Below are 15,000 nucleotides of genomic sequence, written 5' to 3'. Positions count from 1 at the left end.
TCTTTTTAAATTAAACCACATTTGCAGTGATAATTACAAGTATAACCATTCATGCAATACCAGCAATATACTATTCTCCTGTTAGATTTATTTCAATGCTCACAATCTTCTCATTCACATATCATCATATCTGTCTTTTTTATTTTTTGAATTTTAAATTGGACTCATCTTCTCATGATCTTCAGGTTACAGTATAAATACTACAAAATTAATTATGTAAAATACCTTCATATGGCAAGGAAAAGCTGACTGACTTTCCAATCCAAATGGTCTGAATATGGCTGTCAATATGTTACACGTTGGCTGTTGTTTTTAAAAGTTTTTAAAAAGCTTTTAATAAGCTGATGGAATTTTTGTGCTGCAAAAGTCAGGTGTGCGCATTAATGAAATTTGCTCCTTCTCTGACTTTCTAATATTAAAACAACCGCAAACACATCTTTGGGAATACTATTTGCAATTTTTAATGGTCTATAGCAAAAAAAGGATTCATCTTTTAAAGCCTTTTACCATGAAAAGAGATGATGGACATCCTCATGTGCTAATTATATGCATTTTTATAAGACAAAGTGAAAAAGGCCAAGTGAGGCATGATGATTATCTTAGTATGGAATCTGCATGCGTTAAACGCCTCATTCTTTATGTAAAGTCATTAGCAAAAGCAGGTGGTTGTCTGATGATAAACTATCATTATGAACCAGACAAGTATGCATTTTGGCAGCTGACAGAGAGCTGGCATCGTAGCACCACTCCACTGCACTATGTCTCATCAATTATTACTGCTTTCACTTTCACAGAATTATCCACAACAAGGTTCTCCAGCTGATTCCCCTCATCACCTCCGTCTCTGGGTCTCATCACTGCAGCAGTAGTGAAGATTTAACTTTCTAAATGATGGCTGAAATACACTCTCCCAGCACTGCTGAACTCTTAATTCTGATTGAATCAAAGGGTGTTAATTAATATTCTATAATAGCAGCTCTGACAGTAGTTCTGGCTGAAAGGCAAATCACAGGTTCATATTAATGTACTCATTAGTACTCACACAAGTTTAATGTCCACCACATTAAATGTAACTATAAATGGACAAAAAGTATATCATGTCATGCTTTAATAAGTAAAAAAATATACTTGTTGTTAAATTGTGTGTGGTATAAACGAAATAAAACACTTCAAGGCGTGTAAGTGATCAATTCCAAGGGGGGTAACAGTAACTCCACTTCCTCACACCATCATATCACTGATTATTTTCCTATAACAGCACGCTCTGAATGTCATATTAATTACATAAATGGTTCCTTCCACAGGGTTGATAACTTCATCATTCATTTGTAAAATCATTGAATCAAATTCTGACTCATTGTGGAATGTTACTAGGCATTTTTGTACGTACTCGTTGTTGATGAAGGCATATTTGTTGATGGTCTCAATGACAGATTTGAAGGTGATTTTGGAGGTAAGGGTGTATCCATGCTGTACCATGGGTTCACCGTCTGGACCATCCCAACAGTCCACTGCTCAGACAGGCACACACATACACAGACACACACACACACACACACACACACACAGAAACAAACACATATACACACAAACAAAGCTGTTTAACACTGTCTAAGGGCACACATTTGAGTATGCATACGAATAAATTAATTAATTAGACAGAGAGATGGATGGATGGTTTGTATGCATGGGACAGATGGATGGATGGATGGATGGATGAGTTGGTCACTGTGTGGATGGATGGATGAATGGATAGACAGATGGATGGATGGATAGACTAAATGATTGTTTGAAGAACTACTGAAACAATTTGAATCAAAACGATTAGATTGAACGGATAGTACCTAAAGTAATAAATTACCTGAATAAGCCACTAAGTACTGGATGGATGGTGTATGGACACATAGATCAATAACTCTCAGTAGATAAATGGATTGATGGATGTATGGATACATAAATGGTATGGTATGCCTTATTAACTGGAAAAATTACTGAATAAATATGAATCTCCTAAACAAAACAGGAAGTAACCAACAAAGACCATTAATTTGCATGATACTAGAACTAATGTACCTTAAATACATACAAAAAATCTTCATAAAACCGAAAAGCCATTAATTAATTAACCTTCTACGCAGCGGCAGCCGGCCTGCAGGACCCAGGCGTACATATCTGTCTTGGAGTGTGAGAGGAGCTGGTCTCCAGTCAGATAGGTATTGTGAGAGGAAGCGACGAAGTAATTACACAGCGGCTGGTCCATGTCCTGATTAACTTCATTGTGCTGAGGGTTAAAGACGTCACATGTTGGACTGCGCATGAAATTAGTGAAACCTGGATGGGAGAAGAGGACAGCATTAACTTGACATTTTGAAGCTTCTAAAGGTCAGTTTTTGAAGTACCACAGAGATCATTTGTTAAGTAGACGATGAGCCATGCCCATTCATCCATTTACACAAAAAGGCTAAAACCTTGCAGTAAAAGCACCAGATGTGTGTGTGTGTGTGTGTGGGCGTGTGTGTGTATGTGTGTGCATGCATGTGTCCATGCGTCTGTGTATGTGTGTATTTGGACTGACATTAGATGCACCATTGTGAATGAATTAGCCCCCACAACAAGCAGCTAATGTTCTCTGATCCTGGGAATCAGAGCCACTCATCACACACTCTCTGTACTGGCACTGACTGACAGTCACACAATTGCTTACTCACACACACACACACACACACACACATACACACTCATAGTAGGTGTACAAATGCACAGCTAAAGGTGCACTGGCATGGAAACATACAAAAAAAAGGAAAATATATTGCAGGGCGCACACATCAACACAGATACTCGTGCAGACATAAAAATAGAGAAAGGTCTAAAAGGGAGAGGACTATGCTTTCCACTTCTGTGCATGGCCACTGTGCCGTGATTGCAGCAAGGATTTCAGGTGAATGACTGACACACTACAGCCCCAGACTATCAGTTCCAGCAGCTTAACTCACAGTGTGTATGCTCTTTTCCTCTCTCTCTCTCTCTCTCTCTCTCTCTCTCTCTCTCTCCACAGAAGGGGTCAGCGCTCAATCCCCCAGTGGAGAAAATCACTGAAAACTGCACTTTATCCATCTACATACAGTATATAGACCAATAACACAACACATTCCAACCAGTCCTATTTCAAGATTAGCCTCTGGCTTGTTAAAATGTCACTGACTTCTCCTTTTTAATTTATGGCCCACTTCCACAGCAGTAGCACTCTGTCCACACTCACTCACTCACACACACACATACACACACTGAGTAATGGCTCGTTTTAATCTCCCTTGAATGTGTAATAACAGAATTGTTATAAATTGTTTAATTATTATTTGTAATGCCCAGATCAGTAAAATACTTTGAATGATCTATGAAAAGGGAAGATATTAAAAAAAGGGAATCTATTTCTAATCTAATATAAGCTTGATGCTCCCCAAATTGTTTTTTTTTAACTTTCAAATTTAAAAAATAATAAAAATCAAACTCTGTAGTAACAAATTTCAAATAAACATCCATCAACTGTACATAATCCGAATCAATGATTCAAGATAACTATAAATCGTATTTCTATAGTAACAACTTACATAGGTAGCTATATAGCAGACACTGCACATAATTTAAGGCTAATAATAAATGGATAAAAAAAAAATTTATCAAAAAAAAAACTATAATCATTGACATAGTGAGGTTTTCTATAATGTTTTTTAACATTTATGGAAGATGTCTCCAGTGCCAGCGCTTTGTAACAGTCAAAGAGAGGTTTTTTTTGTCATATTCACCGGTGAAGGAAAGCCACTATAACACAGGTGATAACAGGAACTAACTTGTTTCATGTTCATTCCATAACAGTAAATGCAAATCAAAAAAAGTTTAAATTAAAAATTGTAGTACTTGGTAAATTGCTGTAGTATAAGAGGAATTAAACACTGTTACAGGAAAATAATGAACCCCTCACACCCCTCTGTCATTGATTATTTTTCTATAACATCATGTTTTATTCCTTATTTCATTTACAGTATGTAAGGAGGAGGAAGAGAACAGGATGATGGGAGTCCATATGCCTGCTTGTCTATATCTGACATCTTTTTATCTAGAACATCATAAAAAAAATGTCTGCAAGAAAAATATTCACATCAGGTAGGAACAGAGAGTAAGATAAATAAAGTTACTGAAATATTAACAGAACTGACCTTCAATACCCAGGATGCCCGTCTGCTTGTTTTCTTCAGACACTTCAAACTTATCAATGATTTCCAGGCAGAACTCAGTTGTCACATTAGACATCTGGGGTTTGGGGGACACAGAGACAGTCAAGAGTCAACACTCTCAGATACACAATGTCATTTCTTCACTCTCTTTCTGTCAAATGTATCACAACAGCTTTTAAACTGTGACATTTACTTATTTCGCATAATTTTCTTTCACTTCCCTTCCTCCCTCTCACACAGTGTAACATCTCTCTCTCTCTCTCTCTCTGTCTCTCTCTCTCTCAGTTCTCCTTCGTCTGTTCCTTCCTTCCCAGAGAAGATGAGGAGATCAGGATCAGGGACAGAGATGGAGTTTAAATCACAGTGCTCTGTGTGTGTGGCTGCAGCTGGGTGACCACTCAAAAACCTGTTTTTGTGTGTATATTGGAAAACCTCCAAAAATTCAGGGCTGACAGAACTCAAGACTCAGAAAGAGAAGAGACAGAATACGAGAAAAATAAAAATCTTGCAAAAGCTATAAGTCTAAGATAGTATTCTGTAAAAGGAAAAGGAACAAACACAGAAGGAATAATCCAGATATAAACAGATGAAAGATGCAGGTTGTGGGAATGGATGGATGGATGGATGGATGGATGAATTAATAAATGAATGAACAGATAGACATAAGAATAAAACCACCTGCTCCCGTAACTTTTTTGCTTGGGTCCTGTGCAATTTCACTCCTGATACACACCTTAACTTCAGACCAATTAAAAATACAATACTGGAAAAAGTAGTATGTAGATAAATAAATGGCTTCCTAAATAAACACTTCAATCTGTGAATTCAGGTCAGGGAATAGTGCTGAAACCACATTACTGAGAACAGTAAATAAATTGAGAGTTGATTGGAATGGTAATTTAGTGTTAATACTTCTTGGCCTCTCAGGGACTGCCTTATAAGTGGTTTGGAAATTGTGAAGATAGAAAATAAGTTATTATTCTAGGAGAACATGTTTCTGTAGAACATAATATTCCCTGTTGTACCACAGAGCTCTGTAGTAGGCCCACTTTTATTTTCATTGTACATGCAACTGCTCCATTGTCCAAAGCATTGTTTATATTGTTAACCTCAAGACAGAAAAAAGAGGGGCTGGTGAGGAATTGAATGTGTGGAGTTGCTATAACAGGAACCTGTAACTGATATTCAGTGTCACCTAATACAAAATACTGATAAAAAAAGTATGTCATGTTATTCTTTAATAAATGAACATTTACTATTTAACATTTATCATTCTTGGCAAATTACTGTGGTATAAAGGAAATAAAACACTACAGTATATCATTATTTTTAAACTCTAACCTAAATCAAGAATGAAGACACCTGAGCTACTCAAATCTGGACCTAAAAGCCAGTTTTGCTGTTTTCTAATGACTTATAGTGAGTTAATCAGTCTGTGTAATGGACTGGCCAACTTATCACACCTAATTCCCAGTTTAAAGGAAATCGGGAAATAATACATTGTTAACCTCTGACCTTTTGCTCCACCCGCAGGAAGTTACCAAGCTCATCAGCTGTTAGATGATCTTTCTTCTCGCTGAAGCACATGAGGAGCAGAAAGAGGTCTCGTCTCAAAGACATCATCTTGTAGAACACGCTGAACTCCTCGAACGTTAACGTTCCCTGTTGGTCATCTGTATCTGCTTCCTGTAACATCAGACATGACACAGGAAGTAAAACAGATGTGTGCAATGATGTTTACTCACAGTATATTTGTTGTATTTTCTTAAATAATTTCAATAAATCTCTCCATATTGAGTCCTATATTGTGGTAAAGCTTATTTGCAATAGTATAAAATTATCTGGTCCACATATAGACATTTCCTTATATGCTGTATCATTGAAAGATTAATGGTTTTCTATGAAAAGCATATTTGTGCATACATAATCACTTCTTCATTTTTCCTTTACAATTACAGAAATAAAAATGAAGAAGTGATTATATATGCTAATATGAATTTAAAAAACTTTTGCCTATCAGGGTGTGGTACCTGTCAGTAAACAGTGTAAAGTGCTAGTTTCCAATGTCCAATGTAACTTAAAAAAAAATTTCCAAGCATTTTTCTTCTGTAATCACTTTATCCTAGGCAGGGTCGGGGTCCAAGAATTTATGTGTACAGCAAATCCAGAAGCTGACCTCTGCCAACAAAACCTAAGCGCAGCCTGCTATCTGGCATTAGATTTAGCAGAAAGCAGATATAAGACTCTGTCAGTCTGCATGTTCTTGAGACAGACCACCAATCGAGCCAGACTGACAGCAGAACATTGTGCCGCTAACAGGACAAAAGGCTTGGGCTTGAAATCCAGTTAAATCTCCACTCTGTCTTTTGATCCCTTATATCCTTTTTCATCTTCTCTGCCTCGTACCAACACTCCTCTCTATTCACCACTTTTCCCATCCTCTGTATTTCTACCCTTCATCTATTATTTCTCTTACACTTGTCCTTTTCTTTCAGTATCTCCCACTCTCCTCCTTGAAGGAACCCAAAGGATACAAAATATGGCTCAAGGAGAGCAGTAATGCTTTGATCCCAGTGAGTAACGAATTACCACACAAAAACAAAGGAAGACTTATTTAAAACCTGAATAATAATGAGGGTCGAGAAGAATGAGTGATGTTGTCAGAGTTGTGACCGCAGTTGTGCAGTTGCCATATTGCGCCCACACACATATAGGAATTAGAATAAACTGCAGAAATTGGTAAGACAAGTTTAAAAGTGTTAAAGCAGCTATAATCAGTCATTCCCTCACCAGGCTTCTCTCTCTCTCTCTTTTTTCTCTATCTTGAAGTAAGTGAGACCAAAAAATTTAGCTTCTCATGTTTCCAAAAAACTGCAAAGCATAAACTCCTCTGTCCTGAAGACTTTCTGTATCAGACAACTTATACAACTTATCTTCCTCTAACGGTTACAAAGTGCTAATACTGGAGACTCCTTCCATAAATGTCTCCCAATAGAAAACTTCACTATATCAACAATTACACAAGTCTGGCATACAAATATGTAAGCTGTTACTACAGAAACAATAATATATTAGTACGAGTGCATTGATACAAACAAGTAATTTGCAGTTGCACTATTGCTGTTACTATAAAGCTGCTGTTATAGAAAATTAATCAACACCTTCTGACCAATCAATAATAATAAGGCTTATGCTATTTGACCAATGGATTGAAAGTGATTAAAACACAGATAAAAATAATATTACTGTATGTGTGGTACTTTGTATTCCATCATCTTGTGCATTATTGAATTACACATCTGTGTACATATCTGTGTACACTGCTAGTGCATGTGATACATATCAATTTGCAATAAATATTAAAAAAATGACTGCAAGAGTACTGAGTACATGATTGTTGTTCTACTTTTCAGTTATCGTTTAAGTTGTGGTTAACAAAAAAATCAGCAAAAGTTACTGATGGTGACAGTTATTCTCTCATAATCACATTTTCTTTTAAAATAAGTTTCCATTCGTTTACCTGGAACATCTGCTTCACTTTGCGACGAGGCAGGTTGACGTTCATCTTGTGGAGCAGCTGATAGATCTCATCAATGTTCAAGAGCCCATCTCCATTCTTGTCAGCCTCCTCAAATGTCTGCTTCATCCACTTTCACTCAGGGTTAAGGAAAGAAATCATTTTCAATCATAATGGTTTCTAGTGTTTAACTTCTACAGAGACCTTTAAAAGGGAGACTGACGGATCAAAATGGGAGAGTGCTGTAAATCTGTCATGTAAGGGTCATTGATTTTATTTATAAGAATCTTATGTGAAAGACACTTTACTTGAGGAAAATATACAGAACCTTATGATTATTCACACAAATAAGTACAAATTATAAGCACACAATTCTTTAGAATGTCTCTGTATGCTGTAGCATTACAATTTCCCTTCGCCTGAACTAAGAGGCTCAAACCTGTTCCAGCATGACAATGCCCCTGTGCACAAAGCAAGCTCCATGAAGACATGGTGTGTGAAGGTTGGAGTGGAAGAACTCGAGTGTCCTGCACAGAGCCCTGACCTCAACCCCACTGAACACCTTTGGGATGAACTGGAACACCGACTGAACCCCAGACCTCCTCACCAACATCAGCGCCTGATCTCACTAATGCTCTTGTAGGTGAATGAACACAAATCCCCACAGACACGCTCCAACATCTAGTGGAAAGCTTCCCAGAAGAGTGGAGCTTATTATAACAGCAAAGAGGGGACCAACACGGATTTGTAATGGGCACATATGGGTGTGATAATCAGGTGTCCACATACTTTTGGACATTTAATGTATGTTTAAATCAAAAATGACAACTTCGGTACGCTTTCAAAAAATTATGGAACAATTTCAACTGATTTTGTGCAAACATGCTTGGTGAAAATAAAAATGTGACCTGCTGCCTCTTCAGATTAGCATTTATGTGATGCATTGTGCAAGGCAAGTGTGAAGACTCTATGTCATAAATCCAGTTAGCTTCACTATACGATGAGCTCATCCCCCTGCCCTCTTTATTCTCTAATACAACAACCTTAATGGATTCAGGGAGGTCTCCCCACTGCCTGACCCAGAGTGCTGTCTAAATAAATGATAGAGATCAGAGTGTATGTGTGTGTGTGTGTGTGTGTGTACACACAAAAAGAGCACCCGCACAATACCAGCACATATCCAGTTCTTTCCTAATGCATTATCCCAACTGCTGAGGGGCGTTTTAACGTTTCACTGCCCTTCCGTGCAGCTCGTGCTCTGGATTATGAATCTCCCTGTCATGATTTTACATCTTATTCCTCGCAAAGCAAATGCTTTACTTCATTCATGTTTACATAATCCATTTGCTGTAGATTTGTTCACACGATTTGGAAGTGTGAAAGACAACCAGAGGAAATTGCGTGGGAGTGTACGTGATGAAAAGTGAAAGATCTGACATTCAGAAAGACAAGGTGGGCTGTGTGAAAATAAATATTTCGGTTCTAATAGCAGGATTCAAGCAGTCCACAGAGCAAGCATGATTAAATCAAATTAAAGGAATACTCTGTGTCGCTAAGTCTAATCTCTGTCTAACACATCCGTAAGGTCCGTAAGAATTTTGATAAATCTATACTGAGAAACAACAGAAAATGTGTTTACACAAAACCTGCTTGTAATTGAAGTCTAATGGTAGTTGCTGAATTTCATCAAATCTTCATGTGAAAACTAGATATTTCTGGAGAACTATTTCATGAATTCTTCCACCAGAGGTATTGGTATAATAAGCTTTTAACAATAGAATCAATCTAGCCCAGAAGTCAGCAAGTGGTAAAAACATAAGCACCTGGAATGACGTTTTTCTGTATCGCTCCAAGGTACTTCCCAATGGATACTAAGAGAATAGTCGGGTAAAGGGGTATCTGCCTTTGGAAGTCTCCAAGATGGTCAGCATCAGATTGTCACAACTGACACATGGGACAGACGATTTTACTAATAAATAAAGCACTGAAATACATACAGTAACAGTGTTCATTCCTCTACCAGTGTATGCTCGTTTTACTCAGAGAAGGAGCATGTGTTTATACTTTATCTGTATTTTTTTATCTTTGGTCTGTTTTTGTCGTGTGTGTATGTCTGCGTAAGTGCGTTTTTCTGTATGCAGACATATATATTTTCTCTTTCTTCTTGTTTATGTGGGTGTCAGTTATTCTTTGCCTCCCAACAAAAAAGCTTCTAGCTCCATGTCACACTCTATTAGCCATCAAAACAGGAGTCAAGCCAGGACTCACGCTCTTCAGCTTGGAAACAGTGTGTGGATGCTACAGTGGTGTTTGTGAGGAAGCGTGCCACAGGACTGCAGATCTGATTCTTTTTGCAGTTTTGCCAGCTGTGTCAGGAGCCATATGGTGTGTGGCTGGTATTGCACACATGTTCAGTTCATGAGTCACAAAAGAAGACATCTCAGATTGTGTCACAGAAGACACATCTGTCAGATTTGTGCTCTCTTGAGCTCTGACTATACACTTCACTGACTATACAACCTCTTTATGTGTGGTTGCCTTCTCATAGTGAAAGTCTGACAGTTTCCACTATATATATAGTTCTTAAGACTACAGACTTTCCTGAACTGAAAATTTTTCTCTTTTGCATGTGTCTCAAATGCAAGTAAGGTCTGGTTACATCCAAAAGTGAAAAAAAGAGTATTGCATTTAAATATTTCATTCCAACTGTCTCTGATAACAAAATAGGACAATGTGCCTAATGTTTGATAGCTCGCTAGTGAACTTGGTCATGGGTTTTAAGGTTAGCCAGCTTGCTAGCTACATACTATAAGTTATCCTAAAGTTAGTTATCTTGAGCTAGGTTTTAATTGAACGTATAGTTAGCTTAAGATTAGCTATGTTATAGCTACTACTGAAGAGCTGATGTTAGTTCAGCTAACTACCTTGTATCTGGTTAACTTCATGATAGCTGGTTAGGGTAGCTAGGGTTGGTCAGGAGGTGCCAGTTTTGGTTCTTTGGAGTTTAAGGGTGCAAATAACTGTACTGTGTGGCCGTTGCATTCAAGTAAATCTATAATATCTATGTAAAATAGCAACTGCATATCAAATTGTTCAATAAAGTCCAATACTATTTACTTGTTTTCCATCATAATGACCTTAGCCAAACCTACACGAATGTCAAAGAAACACTGACGTAGTGAGAAGAGAAAGGCAGCGCAGTGATCTGTGGTGAAAAACATATCATAATTGTTCTTATATTACTTTCCACTTATCAAATTGGCAAACGCTAAGCAGCCAAAGTAAGTTTCACGTGAAACAGAATACAATCCAAGCATACAGCTAAGTAATTGAAAAAAGGTTAAGGGCCTTACACTGGGAACTCATGGTCGTAAATTCAGAACTTTAACTGCTTAAATACCACCTCCATGTACCAATCAGTAAAGAAGATCTTTCATTCCTCTACCCATCCATGCATCTCTGCTGATATAAAGGATATTGGTCGTGGGTTCGTTGTCTTCTGGCCAATGAATCCTCATCACTGATGCCCGCCATCAGGTACCTGAGTCCCGTCACCCACGTCCTTGCTTCCTCTGTATTGGATGTCACCAAGTCCAGAGAATCCATGTGGTTGCCATGGTAAATGGTGAAACAGCATCCAGGGTCGAAGTTCCCGTCAGCATGCCGATGGAAGATATCACTCTGTCGACCTTCGGTAACCTTGTAGAGCGAGTCAATGGTGACTGAGAAAAAGAGCACAGTAACCATTCCATGTCCACATCAGTACATCTACAAACATCTACAAATGCAATCTAAATTAAAATGATTTACAAACTGAAAAGCAAACAGTAACTGCAATCACTGCAAGGTTAATTTGAGTGAATGATTCGAGCATTGGTTGCACAAAGGGCAAAGGTGATGCAGAAACGTGTTGTTTGTAATGAAGATATCAGATTCTGTCACTGAGGGTAAACAAAGATTTGGACAGACTCAAGCTGGCATCATGTTTTCTCCTGCCCAATTTTTCTCTCCTCTGCTGAAGACAATATCAGTGTGTAATGAATCTTATTCTATTTTTCTCTCACACACACTGTCGCTTTCTCTGTCTCTCTCTTATATACCTCCGGCAGAACATCTTTATCAAAACCTTATCACAGACTTATCAGAAGTTCTGTAATCACATTACATCTCTTCATAAACCTAAATCTTGAGCGACATCTGAAATATTACACAGTAGCTGATAAAATCTGTTTTTTCTTAACATGATAGTAATCTCATCTACACACATCATCAGTAGAGCAGAGCGTTCCTTCATATCAGAGCTGTCAAAAGCAACCTCCTTCAACAGGCAACGAGCTGGACACAATCTGCTCCTTTTTCATTTTTTAATTACGTAAATGAAGAGTAACAAAGAGGCTTATCTTACACAGACAGACCTTAAATGCGATGGCAGACAGGGAATTTAGAGACACAGATAAAAAAAAGTGTGAATTGAGGGAGACAGAAAGAGAGCTAAAGAAGGACAGTCAGTACTTGTCACTGTATTGGGCTTTAGTGCACCTCATGTGTGCTAGGACACAGAAACCAAACCAGAGGACCTTGCTGTGTGAGGGTGGAGAGAAGCGATTATCTATCCCATGAACCACCTACTCTGCATGATGAACAAAGCTCTTACACGGGATAATCCCTGACCCACTCACACCAGCTTAACTTACTGCAGAAAGCCTAAAAAACATGCCTAAAGTCACATACTGTATGTTCGATGTCCTGCTTAAGACCGGCATATGGCATACAGCAGGACATCTCCTGCCTGTGACTTGGTGTGTATATGCATGTCTATTTCAAGGCCTCTGAATGGGAGTCCAAGCACCAAATATGCACTATGTCATAACGTCATACGTTTTCATTTCAGGGGTCCAAGCACCAAAGATGCAGGAGCCATATAAGAATTTTTTAAAATGCTAGAAATTTACTTGTGATTGACATACATGCAAAACAGAAACATATATCAGCTCAGGAAAGCCTATTGAATCTTTCAGAAAAATTCTAAATTTCACTGTGTGAAGGGTTTTCCTAGGCCACCACATGTGTGTTTAATTAAATATACACCAAGTATAATGTGAATTAATGTTTAAAAAATTTGTTCAAAATTTTATATAAATGCAAAAATGTATAGACAAGAGAGAGTTATATTTTCAAAAAACTTTTTTACAGGCTTTGTTTAAATGTTAGTGGAATTTTTCCACATTTAAAAGATACAAGAGACACAGAGAATTCTCTGTGAATTCTCTGATGTCAATCAGCTTGCATGCTGTATTGCAGGTGTTTTTACACAAACAAAGCATTAGTAAATCATGACCTTTGTGTGTGAATGTGTGTATCAGTAAAAGATTGAGTATGTTTGTGCTTACTCTTGGCTTTCTCACTCTTGCGGGAAGGCCTCCAGCGGATACAGGAGCGATGCTCATCCAGGTAGAAGAGGCGAACCAGGCCCTTGGAGCCATTCTTCAGTTTCACCATCTGAGTGCCTGACTGCATCACGCTCATACATCGCTCAACTGCGGAGACACACACACACACCAGTGAGCTAAAAATAGATGTGGCAATTTCTACCCAAGTTAGAATGAAACACCAAACTATCTGACTGCAGGAATATTTTGCAGATAGAGTTTGAAACAAGGGCAGATTACTCTTTAGTCAATAGATTGATGGGTGTCTTCATGATTCTGTTGTGAACGGGATGTTAATTGGCCACAATCTGCTGCTGCACTAAGAGTGAGTGCTGTGTGTCATGTACAGGGTGGAGGTAATTATGGACGGGTCTGTGGAACGAACACAAAACTGACAGGATAACGCACCAGATTCCAGAAATGGAAAGACGAGGGCAGATATCCATGGAGAACACCACTGACGCAATGCTGCAGAATTCGCCTGCAACCCTAACAGTGCGTAATGAGGCATCTACCGGGAGCCGAACTCACATTTAGCTTCACAAGCACTGAAAGTTCTCCCAGCCTCAAAAAGTAAATAACCTCTGCTTCTCTGTGAAAAGAGATTGTGGAGGGCAGCACATGCAGTACTAGAGAGAGAGATAGAGATAGAGAGAGAGAGAGTACTGAGTGAGTAATGCTTGTCTATGCCCTTTCACAGACTGGCTTCATTCACAGCATGGTTTCTCTCACTCAGAATAGCTCTGATAAAGAGGACGATCTGAGAGGCTGGTTCTGTACGCATACCCACACATACCCCCAAATATAAAGTGACACTTCAGAATGGATTCACATGGATGGACAGTATTTTCTCAAAGCATGACACACAGATATGATCATAGTCACATGTGTGAGAAAGAGATAGAAAGGTAGGAAGGAATTCATTTCCTAAATAAACTATGTTAGAAAAAGTGGGCATCCAAGAAGGTAGCATTGCTGCCTCAAAGGGTTCCAGGTTCTGTCCTGACGTCCACTGTGTGTTCGTAGGTTCTCCAATTTCCTCCCAAAAACATGTAACTTGTTACCGTGCAAATGTGTGTGTGCCTGGTGCCTTGTGATGTACTGGTGCCCCATCCAGGGTGTATTCCAGCATTGGTGATTCTTTAGAATATAAATAATCAGATGCTGTTATGATATTACAGAATTGTTATTGAATTTTGTATTAGATAAAATGGCAAAACACATGAAATGTAGTCTTTTAGCTACAGTCAGCCCGTTAGCTCGCACAGTGCCTGATCAAGCAGTGCATCTCCGTCCTGCTGCAGGGTAACTGTGCTTATTCTGCAGTATCATAACAGCACAAACCTAACAGAATGTACTAATCACCTCATATTAGCTAGTTAGTTAAAATCTAAGTTATGAAGGGCAAAGGGTTGCTTAGCACTGGACTGCAGGGCGAACGTAAGGGCCTTCACCAAAACTATATGTGCATATCTGAAATAAAAAGCAGTAACTCTAGCTAGCTAGTTAGATATTATTGTGTTGAAAACAAATACTAACAAGTATTAAAATGCACAGAAACACACCAACCAAAATATTCACTGACTGGCTTTTTACTTTAAAGCAATTTTGCAAGTGGGTAACAATACAAGTTCCACAACAAGGATAAATCTGATGGCTATCATTTACTAGCTTACCCTCGCATTAGACAACAATTAAATGTCCAACTTTCCAAGGGGGAAAAGTTTTTTAAAAAATGAATGAATTAATAATCATTTATCAAATCATAATTATTTGATTACAAATAATTGATTATATTAGATTCTCTCACTGTCATTCGCTC

At 38.2% G+C, this 15,000-nt stretch overlaps 1 protein-coding gene across 6 annotated transcripts in view; it reads right to left on the bottom strand.

The window, feature by feature from the left end:
* The window catches only part of plch1 (phospholipase C, eta 1), a 79,025-nt gene that overhangs the window by 27,018 nt on the left and 37,007 nt on the right, over positions 1–15,000 (bottom strand). For all 6 annotated transcript variants that reach the window (XM_053235029.1, XM_053235032.1, XM_053235030.1 and 3 more), the window contains 7 exons: positions 13,140–13,286; positions 11,229–11,471; positions 7,753–7,883; positions 5,748–5,918; positions 4,215–4,308; positions 2,128–2,331; positions 1,391–1,511 (listed from right to left, as the gene is read on the bottom strand). In XM_053235029.1, coding sequence (XP_053091004.1) covers positions 1,391–1,511; positions 2,128–2,331; positions 4,215–4,308; positions 5,748–5,918; positions 7,753–7,883; positions 11,229–11,471; positions 13,140–13,286 — 1,111 coding nt within the window. The remainder of the gene's footprint in view (positions 1–1,390; positions 1,512–2,127; positions 2,332–4,214; positions 4,309–5,747; positions 5,919–7,752; positions 7,884–11,228; positions 11,472–13,139; positions 13,287–15,000) is intronic.

The sequence above is a fragment of the Pangasianodon hypophthalmus genome, chromosome 6 (genome assembly GCF_027358585.1).
Source record: "Pangasianodon hypophthalmus isolate fPanHyp1 chromosome 6, fPanHyp1.pri, whole genome shotgun sequence".
Classification (NCBI taxonomy): Eukaryota; Metazoa; Chordata; class Actinopteri; order Siluriformes; family Pangasiidae; genus Pangasianodon; species Pangasianodon hypophthalmus.
This window is presented reverse-complemented; position numbering and strand designations above follow the sequence as displayed.